General features: G+C 42.0%; 1 protein-coding gene across 1 annotated transcript in view; it reads left to right on the forward strand.

The window, feature by feature from the left end:
* LOC125046423 (sodium channel protein para-like) overlaps positions 1-15,000 on the forward strand; it is a 183,163-nt gene that overhangs the window by 127,727 nt on the left and 40,436 nt on the right. The window contains exon 28 of the mRNA XM_047644199.1: positions 3,677-3,947. Coding sequence (XP_047500155.1) covers positions 3,677-3,947 — 271 coding nt within the window. The remainder of the gene's footprint in view (positions 1-3,676; positions 3,948-15,000) is intronic.

The raw sequence follows: 15,000 nt of genomic DNA on the forward strand, positions 1-15,000 counted from the left end.
GACAGAGCGATTTGAGGAAAATGTGTGTAGTCTCCCCTCTTCTCCCGTTTTCCTAACTTTGTCTTTCTCCTTTTTCCTTTCCCCCACCCCCCTTTTCTCTGTCCCTTTTATCCCTTCCCGTCATCTCTTGATCTCGCGGTGTCATTTCTTTAATCGACTTTATTTTATCATATATACAGTATATTATCTGACGCTTTATTTTATCATCATATGTACAGTATGTTATCTGACGTATTGTGTATATATGATTTTACATGTGTTTGTTTCTACTTATTCCAAGAGTCGGTTAAGGAAATGGTCACTCATTTTGTTGTAAATGTAAGGTTTATTGTTGCTTTTATTCTTTCTTTTCATCGTAGTGTAGAGAATGTTGTATTTCGAAAACGTCCCAAAAATCCTAGGTTAAATACAGTACCTGCAATTTATAGATTCATTTGTATGTATCTTGTAATTCGTTTGTATGAGTGAAATATCCATTTAGAACGAGATACCTTTCTATATCATTTCGTGTGTGTTCCCTCATTGCAGAAGAAACTGTGTCTTTTTCCCTTCCTTGTAGAAGAAAATATGTTTGTTTCCCCTCTGCGCAGAGTAAATTGTGTAGAAGAAAATACATTTGTTTCCCCTCTGGATAGAAGAAATTGCGTTTTTTCCTCAGTGTAGAGCTATCGTTTGTTTCCCCTCAGTGTAGAAATATCGTATGTTTCCCCTCAGTGTAGAAGAAATTATATATTTGTGTCTACCGCATACGTCATCCTCCATAACATACTCCTTTTTTTTAACCTATTTGCCGCCTTCTGCCTCATCGCTTCATCATCATCTTACTAATGAACAGTTCTGGCAGTGTTTGCAGGCTCCTTGAATGTCGCTCTGGCCTTCTTGAAACCAACTCAAGATCAACAGCAATTTGAAAAAAAAAAAAAAAAAAAAAAAAAAAGTGCTCCCTTTAAGTAGACTCATATAGAAAAAGGATTTATATTCTTAAATTCATACTCATATCCTTATCCTTAGTCATGCACAGAAATTGTACATATTTAACCTCCTTGTCCACTGCCCCTATTTATAACATGTTGATCATGGCACAGAATCATAGCAATATTCCTTATGGTGGTGTTCCTGACCCTCCCTCCTGGCCTCTTTCCCTCCCTCGTTAAGTGTATAGTGTTCATGTTAGTGTCGGAGTTAATGCTTACGAGGCCTCAAACTCCTCTGATTCAAAAGTCCTTTATCGTTCTTTCCCTTAGAGGCACTGAAGATGTTTTCCCCTATAAAATAGTATACTATGTTGGCTTTCGTAAAAAAAACAAAAACGAATGGCATGTTTTCATAACAGCCAGTCGCCAGTAGTCAGCTGAGTTTCCAATGTCAAAATTTTACATCCCTTTGGTCCCTTGTTCTAGTTTAGAATTAGGTCTTACCGTGTCTTCATTATACCTCCTGCATAGATTTTCCCCTCTTCATTAACCCACATTCCTTTACAGCTGTCCTTTCATAGCCTTCATGCATATATCACCCTTATCTTCAAATTTTGTAATGCTATTTGCTTTTGTTTGTCAAATAACACACAAATACACTGTTTTTGCTTCCTTAAAATCATATTTTTTTCTCTTATAGATGTCAAAATTTATTCACAACTTAAGATAAGCCACTAACTGCTACATCATTTCATCCGCTTAACTGATTAGCAAATTTGCAAACTTTTTCTCATTAACACTATTGTTTTCTGACACTACCTTTTACTTATGTCACGTCATCACTTTTGACTAACAGCTCGTGTATTCATAACCACAGTTGTTGTTATGTTTTGTTGTTATTGTTTTTTGTTACCTTTAGTGTCATATCACCCAGCAACACCAACAGCAAAAATAAAAATAAAAAAAAGTCACCATCATAGAAAAAAAAACATCATCACTTCCCCTCCCCCCAAAAAAGTGACTGCACTCCATCACAATATACATTTATATATACGCTCTCCCACACTCACCCACGATCCCCAAGGCAGCCTCCCAGAATCACCACTCCCACAATCCTCTACCATCCCCTCAACCACCAACACCACTCCACCACCACCACCACTACCGCTCCTCCTCCGCCACCACAACCCATCACCACATCCCCACCTCAACCACAGCCCATCCGCGCTCCGTCCTGCGAAGGGACAGTGGCCTTCGTTCCCTCGCGTGAGGTGGACGTCGGGCCTCCTGCTTACTGGCAAAAATAATAAGCTTGACTCGCACCTCCCTACCTCAGGCTCAGCTCCTCGCCTTCTTGCTCTGCCCTGCCTGCTTGAAGCCAAAGAAAGAAAAATAAAAGAAAATTAACTCGATACTTGTTCACCATCTGTTAGGAAACTCTTTCCCACTTTTTTTTTTTTTTGTTTTCTCTCTCTTCAGCGTCGGTCCAAATTGCATCATTTTTCAGCTTGTACTGTATGTCCAATCAGGTACAGTGCTTCTTTTCAAAATGAAACTCAAAATTCTTACTATAAAAACGCGAAAAAGAGTGCATGCCTTTTCTCAACATTGCAAAGCTGTTTTGATTAAATTAAAGGTCTCAAAATATACATGTCCATAAACGTTCAATTATTACCAAGGACTTTCGACGCTCCTATCCCCCCTCCCCCCCCTACGTCAATTTCGTTAGGGATCCCCCTCGCCCTCATAATTTAAAAGCACTGGAGGTCGGAAACGTTTCTGCGTCATCTCGTTCCCTTTTGTGTTATTCTACTTATGATTAACCAAGGTCGAAAAGCGAGGCCAGGGTGAAGCAAATCCAAGGCGAGAATGTTCACTGGCGTCGGAGATCTGGAGGTGGGAGTCAGGGTGGCGCGCCGTTTGTGCTCGCGAGATGCACAAAAGGTTTTTTCCTTATGGATCGCCTCCCTTCTGTTGAACTCTCTCTGTTGCTCTCGAATCCCAATATGAACGGCTTTTTCCCAGTACATTCGTGTATATCACTCCTCTCTGATTTTCTTCTCTCTCTCTCTTTTTTTTTCTCTCTTCTTTCTCTCTTTCGTCAGTATCCTTCTCTTCTCTTCTCTTCTCTCTTTTTTTCTCTCTTTCGGTTCTAAATTTCCGAGTTTATGTTATTTACTGATTGTTTGTTTTATGTTCAATTGATGTTACTTTGAGTTTGAAAAAAGTCAAATTTCAAAACAGTTATAGATTTTTTTCCTTAAGGAAAACCTCACTGCTTTATTTAACTAAAACTTTATATATATATATATATATATATATATATATATATATATATATATATATATATACATATGTGTATATATATAATATATATAATATATTTATATGTATATAATATATATAGATATATATATATAATATATACATATATGTGTATATATAATGTATATATAATATATATACACATATTTGTTCATATATGTACTTTTTTTTGTATATGTATATTTTTTTCTTTCTTTTTTAATACCAAGAGTATTATTTTTATTTTTTCTCCTAACGCGGCTTTATATTTTGTTTTGTCTCTCTCTCTCTCTCTCTCTCTCTCTCTCTCTCTCTCTCTCTCTCTCTCTCTCTCTCTCTCTCTCTCTCTCTCTCTCTCTCTCTCTCTCTCTCTCTCCCTCCCTCCCTCCCTCCTAGCCCCCCCTCTGCGTGAATCTAAAAGAGTCACCCCTCCCATTTTCTTTGTCTTTTCCGCTTAGTTCCGCCCACAAGCCGTGGTGTTCGAGATAGTGACCAGCAAGAAGTTTGACATGATCATCATGATTTTCATCGGACTGAACATGCTTACGATGACTTTGGATCACTACAATATGACCGAGGAATGGAAGATGGTGCTCGACTACCTGAATCTCGTCTTCATATGCATCTTCACCTCCGAATGTGTCTTGAAGGTGTTCGCCCTCCGTTGGCACTACTTCAAGGAGCCGTGGAATCTCTTCGACTTCGTAGTGGTCATCATGTCTATCCTTGGTAAGAATAAAAGACGATGTTGACCAGCTTTCTGTGTGTAGCGATGTGACTTCTGTGTCTATCTGTAAGTTCTTCTCTCTCTCTGTTTTTTTTTCCTCCCCCACTTTTTTTTTTTTTTAATTTTCGATCACAGTTTCGTCTGCAGCGCCGAGTTCTACGACTCAAAGATGTATAACACAAAAGAATTTTCGGAAGCGCAGCGGGAGAACAGCTGGACGAGGAGCTGCCTGCTGCTGGAAGACTAGTCAACAATTTTACATTTTTTTTCATTCAGACTAAAATCACTAAGAGTCTCATCTACGTAACGGAGTGTGGCCTGTTATTTTCATCAGGTTTTCTGCCTCCATTAATAATTTTCGCTTCGAAGAGACTTTTGAAAAAAAAGATCGGATTATTTCAACCCGGAGTTCTTTTTTTTTTTTAGTCTGTCTGTCTGTCTGTCTGTTAGTAAATGGATGTGTTGATGTTAGTATGCATGCATTTCCATGTTATATGTGTGTATGTATGTCACGATTCTATGTCACACCCGCATTTTTTTCCACAAAACACGAAAACTGCAGGACATTTTTCAACTCCAGTCTTCACTGACACGAAGGGCTTTTGATGCGAATCACCATTCCTGCGAGCGACCCACCGATCGACCTCAGTGAAGAGCGAACTAAAACCAACATGACCATTTCTCATTTCATAAAGCCGGTAAGTCTCAGCTCGTTATTTCGGCGGAATTGGAGCGGACACCTTTTCTCTTCGTCGCGCGCCGTTCGCGGGTTCAAAATTTCTCTCCGTCGCGCCGGCCAGCAACTAGAAAAGAGAGTGCGAGCGTCACTTCTTTTTTGATCAAATTATTTCCTTCAGTGTCGTGGGGTCTCATGGCGGAAGCGCTGCCCCCCAGCCCCTCTGGTGGCCCTCTGGCGCCAAGGTCACGGAGGGTCATTTCTCCAACGCAGCGCTCACTGACTTCAGTGACCGAGAGCATTTAGCTCTTTTTGCTAAATCAGGATCGCTTTACGTTTTGCCTCAGTGGCACGGCGTAGAACAGTGTCATCACAATTTAGTTTTGAAAATCTGTAATGTATCAGAGGACCGAGGAACTATACATAGGCATATACATATATACATATGTCTCTATGTATGCGTGGATATGTTAAATGTGTAATGGAGCAGTTTAATATGACGATTTCAAGTAAAGAGCTGCCTCACCTCAAGCATTTTGGAAAAAAACCCACAAAATTGCATAAGGAATAGCTTTGCCTCGTAAGTGCCAGACATTTTTCATATGGAAGGAAGGCGTTTTTTTTTCCTTTTTTTTTTGCAATATGTGCAGCCAAAGGTAATGTACTCAATCTCAAAGTCCGACGGAGCAGAATCGCTATCAAAAGAATTCGCGCTGTGCAAACTTTCGCAAAGTCGACAGCTTACATCGCCATCACGTACCCCGGCCTCCCTTCATTCGACGTCCGCGCTACACAAACACTAACTCAAGGGAACATTCCAACCGCCAAAGTTTACACAAGCTTCTTCAGCAGTGGAGAGTGTGGCATCTCGTCGCAGAGATGAGAGTTCAGTTTGTCCCTCGGCAGCATCAGACGGCAGAAACATCGTAAACCTTCTTCTTGGAGTTTGGATTTGCAGTCTGTTGAAAGCAGAGCAAGGTTCTCGCAGTCTGTTTGTCTGAGTCGCTGTCCTGCGCTTTTGCCTTCGATAGTTTTGTGTTTCTTTGTGGTGTTATTGTCGTCAGAAGCAGTTTTTTGTGGTTTCTTGTTTCTCTTCTTGTCTTGATAAGTAGCTATTGTCATTAGGGAAAACCGCTGTCTTCAAGAGCAGTTTTGTTTTTCAATTCGTCTTCTTGCGCACTTGGAGTAGTAAGCAGTCTTGTTCTTAGAGTGGTCCTGTCCCCATCGTCTGCAGTCTTCTCATCTTCAGTTGTAGTCTTCTTTTCTTCAAATGCAATTGTATCAGTTGCTCTCTTCTTTCCTTCAATTGCAGATGCCTCATCTCCAACTGCAGTCTTCTTTCCTTCAATTACAGTCGCCTTCTACTCATTTGCAGTCTTCTTAGCTTCAACTGCTGTTGTTTTATCTCCAGTCTTCCCTCCTTGCAGCCATGGCTACTTGAACAGCGGCTTAGTATCATTCAGTAGCAGTGTTCCTTCATCCAAATGCAGTCCTACCTCCTTCAGTTGCGGTCTTTTCTTCATCTGCAGTCTCGTTTCCATCTGAAGCATTCTAAGCAGCAGCATTCCAGTGTCTTCGGGAGCAGTTTCTGTTATCAACAATAGTCTCAGTGTTATACAGTATTTGGTTCTTGTCGGGTTTTTTTTCTTTTTTTTTTCTTGGGCAAGACTTGGGAGGATACCTTTGTAAGATCTGCAACGCCTGAGGACGTGAACGGAGATTGTGCATTTTCTACAGCTGCTGCTGTCGGCCAATGGACACCGCTGATTCTTTCTTTCCATCGAGGGCAGCTTTTAGGTGCTGGATTAGATTCAAGGGGTAAAGGCTAGGAGGTCAGTTCTGTTCCCAGTTACGGTGCTTGATATGGACAGAAATTGCTGTCACTTCCTAATTGTTGATCAGTTCTGTGAGTAGCATAGATTCTAGAGAGGATGTTTGGTTGCAGCGAGATTGCCTCCTAGCTTCCTATTTCATAGAGTTATCATGTAGAAATTTGTTTCAACTTCACCTTGCTTTGTGTTCTCTTTTTTCTGTGTTTTTTTTTTTTTTTTTTTTTTTTTTTTTTTTGGTGAGGTTTCTCAGCCACTGAAATCCATTCTGCAGTTGGAAGATGTCAAGAAAGAGCAGCTTTTACTTCCATTTTGTGAGGAGACCAAGCACGCCCCTTGCAGAAGAACAGCCGCTGAATTCTCGAGCTTATCCTGAAGCAGCCGATTGGAAAGTCAACTGAAGATTCTAGCACAGCAAAATCTCCATGTTATGGAGTTTTTGTTTTGTGACCACCATTTTTTCACACTTACACATTTTTTACATACATTAGAAACATTGGCAGAACCTCTTACAAGTTAAGCGCATCATGCAAAAGTTCCTAGACATGCAAGATTGCAGCGAAGCAATATCATTACGTTTGACTAGCTGAGTCGTCTTCAGGTACTGGAAGTCACTTCGAGAATAGCGTGGTCCATTATGCAAGCTTCGAACATGCCCAAAACCCTTCTGTGCAACACAATGATCTCGTATGAAATGATGAGCGTGAATGACTGCGGAGCATTTTTTATGCATTTTTCTGCATGCTCTTCGACTTCCTTATTCCATCTTACAGTTTTTTTTTCCCTGCCATAAATAGGCCTGACAACCTTCCCTCCACAGGCCTGGTGCTGAAGGACATTATCGAGAAGTACTTCGTTTCCCCGACGTTGCTTCGAGTGGTTCGCGTGGCGAAGGTGGGGCGAGTCCTGCGTCTGGTAAAGGGAGCCAAGGGTATCAGGACGCTCCTCTTCGCCTTAGCCATGTCCTTGCCCGCGCTCTTCAACATCTGTCTGCTGCTTTTCCTCGTTATGTTCATCTTCGCAATCTTCGGCATGTCATTCTTCATGAACGTCAAACACACTGGGGCCTTGGATGCTGTTTACAATTTCGAAACTTTCTTCCAGTCATTTATATTGTTGTTCCAAATGATGACGTCGGCGGGGTGGGATGGTGTGCTATCAGGGCTTGTTAATGAAAAAGATTGCAACGCTCCAGATCCAGAGCACGGCGATCCTGGCAACTGCGGCAATCAGGCGATTGGCATTGCGTATCTAATGGGCTACCTTATAATCAGCTTTCTCATTGTTATCAACATGTATATCGCTGTTATCCTCGAGAACTACTCCCAAGCAACAGAGGATGTAGAGGAAGGTCTCACAGAAGATGACTATGATATGTACTACGAGATCTGGCAAGAGTTCGATCCAAAAGGCACTCAGTTTATCGAATTCTCTGCTCTCTCTGACTTCATGGATGTACTGGAGGCTCCCCTTCAGATTCACAAGCCAAATAAGTACAAAATCGTGTCGATGGACATTCCCATTTGCAAAGGAGACCTCGTTTTCTGTGTCGACGTCCTTGATGCCCTCACCAAGGACTTCTTCGCTCGCAAAGGAAATCCCATTGAAGACTCTGGCGATATGGGTGACGTAGGACCTCCCGCCGATAGACCTGGCTATGAACCTATATCCTCAACCCTATGGCGCCAGCGTGAGGAGTACTGCGCGCGGCTAATACAGCAAGCGTGGCGCAAACACCGCCACCTCAAAGACCAGTCTTCGGTATCTGGCAGCGATTCCATGGAGGATTTCAGGCAAGCAGACACTGCCGTCCTGGTCGAAAGTGATGGATATGTAACAAAAAACGGCCATAAGGTGGTGATTCACTCGCGTTCGCCATCGTTGCCGTCAAGGTCCACAGATGTGTGACTGCAAAAATGCGAGTACTAGAATTATAAGGTGTAACTAAACGGGCCAATTGTAAATCACTTTACTGACAGATCCAGGAGCGTTATTAAGAATTTAACTTGTTAACTAATGTACATACTGATGACTTCACTCCTAATGCCTTGTTGTTTAAGTTTACAGTCCAACTGTCCTCATCAGCTTCCCGATCTTCGAGTGCCACGCCCTCTGTGCAGATATTACTGGCCTAAGTGATTCACTATATGTTTATTTTTGTATTTAACATTCTGAACGATTATTAGGCCCTTAGTTACCCGTCTTGGTACTGCTGCTGGGTTCAAGCGAGGCTGGGTGCGCCTGCTCTTCACGGGCTCCTCCCCCCAACCCAATTCATAGTCACCCACAAGCGCCCGCATTTTCTAGTTCTACTAATATACGGTGAAAGGGCCACCATTATAAGTGTAGACAGCCAGACAAAACCACACACACACACACACACACACACACACACACACACACACACACACACACACACACACACACACACACACTATAAAGGGGGCGCAGAGATCAGTTGCCAGCCCAGCCTCCCAACCCCAAAACCAATGACCATCTCCTACAGATCCAGATACTAAAGGCTCCTCTTCATCTCACCTCACGCCCTTGCTAGTTTGGAGGCGTTGCTGTCCTTTCGTTATTAATGTAACCCCTCCTCTGCCTATGTAGTCTACGTTGATTTATTGGCTACAAGAAGATGATACGCCGTAGGAGGAGCCTCATTAGAAACGAAGTTGTATCGGAAGATGTCAGACTGATGAATACAGATAGGGTGCATGTGTTGGTGTTTATATATGTACATACACACGCATGCACGTGCACACACACACACACATAAATATATGTCTGTATGTCTGTGTGTATGTATATATGTATATGAATATATATTTGTATGCATATATTCATAGAAAGATATACATATATATATATAATATAAGTGTGTGTGTATGTACTTGCATGTGTGTGTATATGTGTGTGTGTGTGTGTGTGTGTATATATATATATATATATATATATATATATATATATACACACACATGTGTGTATATATGTATATATATGCATATACACATTTATATATATACATATATATATACATTTACATATATACATATATTGTGCATATATATATATACATATAAGTGTGTACGTTTGTGTACATATATATACATATACATATATACATTTATTTATATATATATATATATATATATATATATATAATGTGTGTGTGGTTGTACCCATACATACATACACAGTTGTGTATGTGTAGTAATCTCTCTCTCTCTCTCTCTCTCTCTCTCTCTCTCTCTCTCTCTCTCTCTCTCTCTCTCTCTCTCTCTCTCTCTCTCTCTCTCTCTCTCTCTCTCTCTCTCTCTCGCTCTCTCATTTCCTTCTCGCACTGGAGAAGCCTTCGCCCCCCCCCCTCCCCCCCAAGAAGCGACCCAGTGGAAACTTCCCCCCACATGGGCATTGCCTGCGGCCATGGCGAGTGCATAATTATATTAGAACACGCTGTTTGCTTATTTTGTCCTCTGTAACACAAATTTCCTTATTTAAGATTAATAGGCCAGCAATACAAGTAAAGCAAATAAGCTTTTGATAAGCATTGCCTATTATAACTGAATGGTTCTTGCCAAATTATCAATAGGTGCAATAGGCCTTTTTTCAAATTTGCATAGAAGGCAGTTCAGTTGGAATTTGAGGTCATGCTGATGGGGTCGATGCTGCCCTCCTCCCTCTTCCCCAAGCGGAGGTCGCGCTGAGGTGCCATCTGCAGTGGCCCTACCTTTTACGACCCCTTCAAGACGTGGCACTGTGCCATTTAATCGATTATTCTCTCTCGTCCTTCATCCTGAGACATCTCTTATTCTTTCTTAAATTTCCATGTTGTTTCTTTTCACTTATTTCTTTTCTTCTTCTTTTGTCTTTCTCCTCTTTTCCTTCTTCTTCTTTCATCTTGTTCTTATTTCGTCTTTTTCCCTGCATTTCCGATACAACAGACGTTCTGATGCTTAGTATTTGGTCGATGAAGGAGTTGCCATCCCGCTGATACTGTTGTTGCAACAAAGGCCATGCAATATGACTTGGTTGCCTAAATTCTATGGCCTTTTGGTTACTGGTAATGGTGGTAATGGGAGCACCTCCTAGCACCATTATATTATAACTTTGGGTTGTGCGATTCATAGTTGCATAATGAACTTGAAGTCACAAACGCAAGCGAATGTGTGTGCGTGAAGCGAAGGCTTAAAATTTGACCGTTCCACTCCCTGGAGAGTCGAATGTGCACGGGAGATGGAAGGAAGCAACGCGGAAATTTCCCTGCAGCCTGTGAGCGCGTAGGAGGAGCCAGGGACTGGTGCATCCTCTTCCCCCGCCGATGACGCCACGTGGCCCCGCCTCCTCCCGCCCACTGTGTCGGTCCCCCGCTGCTGCCGACGGTGATCTTCCTTCATCGAGCATAATACAGCACCTCTGGCTGTCCATTCTTTGACGGGTGGCAGGCATTCTGCCAGCCGAGCCTACGTCATTTACTTGAATCTAATCTCCTGTGTCTCGATGCTGCGCAGGTTATTTATTGGTCAGGTGCTCTGATAGCCCGCATGACGCTCATTTAACGTAAGAAATTTTGAAAATTTAGCTATTGAATTCATACTCAGAGCGATTGGTATATGGAGATTTCTCCCGTAATAATACAGTACTTCAGGCTTGAATGTTTCACGAGTGGGCATGGTATCTATGGCAGCCAATCAACGAGCGACTCTGTTTCCCTCCAGGGCGGCACGCCGCCCCTTGTTTGTAGTAGGTGATGGTAGGTCAGTGCAGGCCCCTGAGGGCCTCGCTCTCAGTGTATTGTCCACCGCTACACCGCTCGGCCATCACACGGCACTCTGCCCTCTCGACCATACAACAACGGCTTGTAACTGCAGACACTAACTTTTAAGAGACAGTGCTGTGAAACTCCTTCAGATTTGTACATCTCTTTGTTTGCAACATGGAGTGCCCCACCGGAGCTCACGGCTCTCCACACCTCATCCATATTCTACACTAAATTATTCTGCCGTTGTCGATGGGGCACTCGCAAGCACTCGGTTATCCTTCTTTTGGTTAATATCCACTTGTGATACCAATTATGTAATATTCAAACTGTTATATTCTTGATAAACAAATTTGTTTTTTATTCTCAAGTTTGCAATGAGATGTAATAGTTTAAAGCTACGCCCTTTTGTAAGTTAACCCGCGGAGAGCAAGGGAGACTCGCAGAGGTGGCGGCACCTGCTACACCTCTTCCCCACGTGTAGTAGGTCCGCCGCCTCAGTAACAGTAATGAGATGGACTTGCTGAGGTCAACACGCCGCCCGTCTGGCAGGAGAGACCACTCTAGCTCCCTTACTTTCTGTATCGTGACAGCGGGGCAAGGTATTGCAGCTTGCCCTCAAATAAACCCATTTGCAGAAAATGACATGAAGCTCTTTCGTGGGCCAGTGATTCTTGAGGCTTCAGAAATATCATCGGCAGGAGCTGTCGAGGCGCGACAACGATGCTGCTCTGCGCTAATGGAGGATCAGCAACAGCCGAAAATATGAACAACGCATGCTGTAGCAAATGCGTTACACTGTAGTGCGTATGTAAATATATATGTGTTTATGTGTCTATATATGTATATATGTACACACAGACATACATATATATATACATTCATACATATGTACATTTGTATGCATATATATATATATATATATACATATACATGTATGTATATGTATATAAGAGGAAAAATGGACATTTGATTTTGATGTCATGCCCACAAAAAATATTTCAAGAAAATATTGCATTTTGCTATACGGATCATCAAATTAAAATGCAGATGAGATGTAAAATTGAAATGAAGCTTTGTACTTTAAAAGTTCAATGGAGTTATATGTCCAACTACAAAGAAAATCCTGAGTCATTTAAGTGAGCGAGCAGAGAATAGCAAGAGGATGTTTGTCAGCATCGAATGGCCAGATTGCAAAAGAAGAAACACCACACTGTGAGACCCCGTTTTATGCACCAGCAACATAATCTCTGCCTCTGTAAATCACAGTGAGACATCTCCCTCGTTTTGCCTGAGGCCAAGACTTGTCCGAAAGCCTTGGGCGTCGTGAGGAAACGTAAGGTAGCCCCAGGGATCCCCTGTTAATGCGAGTCTTTGTTCATGTTGTTCATGTTCATGGCCGATAAGGTCGTGCTGGTCACCACTGTCAGTGTCAGCTGGACTGTTGCCGCTGTGTTACGCATTGCCAATCACTAGTCGATTGTATGCTTCGTGAATGCTAGTTTAAGTCGTGGTTGAGCGAGGGAAATTCAAATCCACAAGAGGACATTAAAATTAGTCTACAAGACACCACGCCAAGGACGCTTTGGTAGTGGGAGGCACCGACTCGTGGAGCGGAGATTGCTAGATGCTTGTACTAGTACCCTGCACAACACTCACTCAGCGCGTTATTATGAAAATTTAAGCTCTGAAGGTTTTCCTCACCCAAAGACTTTTAAAAAGTTCTCGTAGTTTGCTTAGAAAGAATGCAAAAATATATCATGATGTTCTTCACATACTCTCAACAATGTACCAACGATCATCCTGTGTGAGAACTTGGTGTTGTAGCCCGGTGGCTGGCACGTCGAGTATGCTGACATGAAATGCAATATGTCACGTATACTGACGTGCTCCAGACACAACGCTGTGCAGTTACCAACATACCAGTTACATTGTTGTGTTGATGCAACATACCAGATTTACATTTTTGCTCTCAATATCATACCAGACACGCATATTCACTAGCCAGACCGATACATCCTGCTGTAGGGAATGCACTAAAACACTAGTCTCCATTGTGTCATTCACATACTTAATTACAGTTTCAGATACATATTTGTCACATAAAATTCATTGCCTTTTATCCTCCAAGGAATGCAAAACTGGTAGAACTGAATCAGCAGCAAACAGTTCTTAAAGCAGGAGATGATCAGTCTTTCTTTTTCATTTTTGAGTCATTTGCGGAGCTGCGTTAGACTGAAGATTTTCGTCGTAGCTACAGTAGAGCGACCTCATCGCAAACCACTAAAATGGGTTGATAGCATCTTATTCCCTACACCAATCCAACAAGTTAGTTTCGACATCAGCCATTCTGCGGTGTAGTCACGCCAAATATACTCATGTGCTGTTGATAGTCGGCAGTGGTCTCGTTAGTACTGTTACATTACATCAGGAACCTAGATATGCTGCTATGCTGTATTGACACATAAAGTGTACTGCTATGTTGTATAAACACACCAAGTGCGCTGCGATGTAATTCCGACACACTGGTTGTACTGCTATATTATTCCAGCATTGAGGGTACTGCTTTGTTATCTCAGCTCACCAGGTGAAGTGTTGTATCATACTAACAGACAAAATGTGTACTGCTATTATGTGTGAGCACGCTGAATGCAACGCTATGTCTTCACACCTTTGAAAATGCTATGGTGGCATAGCAGTTTGAAGGTGTGGGGGAAAAAATTATAGAAAAGCATTTGGTATCCTGCTACCCTTCAACATCAGGCTGAGTGTACTGCTTCTACAGCTATCCCTGGTGCTCTGCCATGTTATTAAATGTCGTTTGGAAAACCCCTGGTTAACGAGTACACCTCCAGTCTTCAAGCAATGTGAACCACTCGACAATTTTTTGTGGATCTTTGAATGAATGTATCGATATCAGTACACAGTTAGTATGTGGCACGTTGCATATCAGATATAAAGACATGACCTTCCCGCATGTCTTGTATTCTGATATGTGGTTCTTTGCATAGCAATTGTTTATTTGAACCCAACAGCACAGAGATAATACACCCCATCTCATAACAGGTACTCCGGTGTTCGGTAACGGCTAATGACAGTGCAAACTTACTCCTTGGGGTGTAGTTACTAAGTATAATGCTGTGTAGTATCTATCACAACATTTATGCTAAATATACTGTGTTTTTTGTGGTCAATTTGTCCTGCGCAGATTAACCAAACCGCTGCGGGAGTTTACATCATTAGATATTCTGTCCATCATTCTCATTTTGTTTGACTACGTTTGATTTTTATGACATTGCTGCTGCTCCAGAGTAGATGAAAGGAGTAGACGGAATGTGAGCCATATATAACGCGTAATGTTGATCATGTACGTTCCCGCAGCTTGCTAGGCTGACCAGGAGAACCCGACCACTCTGTTATGGTCTCCGCAAACACATGCCTGCCGTTGGTAGCCAAGTGGTATACTACTAATAACCCTAATAAACAAATGGCATTACTTTCATTCTACATTCAGCCTTTTTGCTTGCACTTTGTATAATGTTTTGAATTTCACAGTTTGTACCATATTATCTGTAAATAATACGTCATCGAATAAATTTTTGATAATTTACCACGAAGAAAAAATATGTGTTTTATGACCTGGCGCTGTTTGGACGGGAGCCAAGGTCTTGTCACTAACCTCCTGCCGTACACTGGTCAGAGAGTCGCTACACAATACATTGCTCGACCGCATCTCATGGCTCTCTGATTTTTTGGCATCTTGAATCGACATTTTTTTTTTACGAGGAAGA

This window comes from Penaeus chinensis, chromosome 39 (genome assembly GCF_019202785.1).
Source record: "Penaeus chinensis breed Huanghai No. 1 chromosome 39, ASM1920278v2, whole genome shotgun sequence".
Lineage (NCBI taxonomy): Eukaryota > Metazoa > Arthropoda > Malacostraca > Decapoda > Penaeidae > Penaeus > Penaeus chinensis.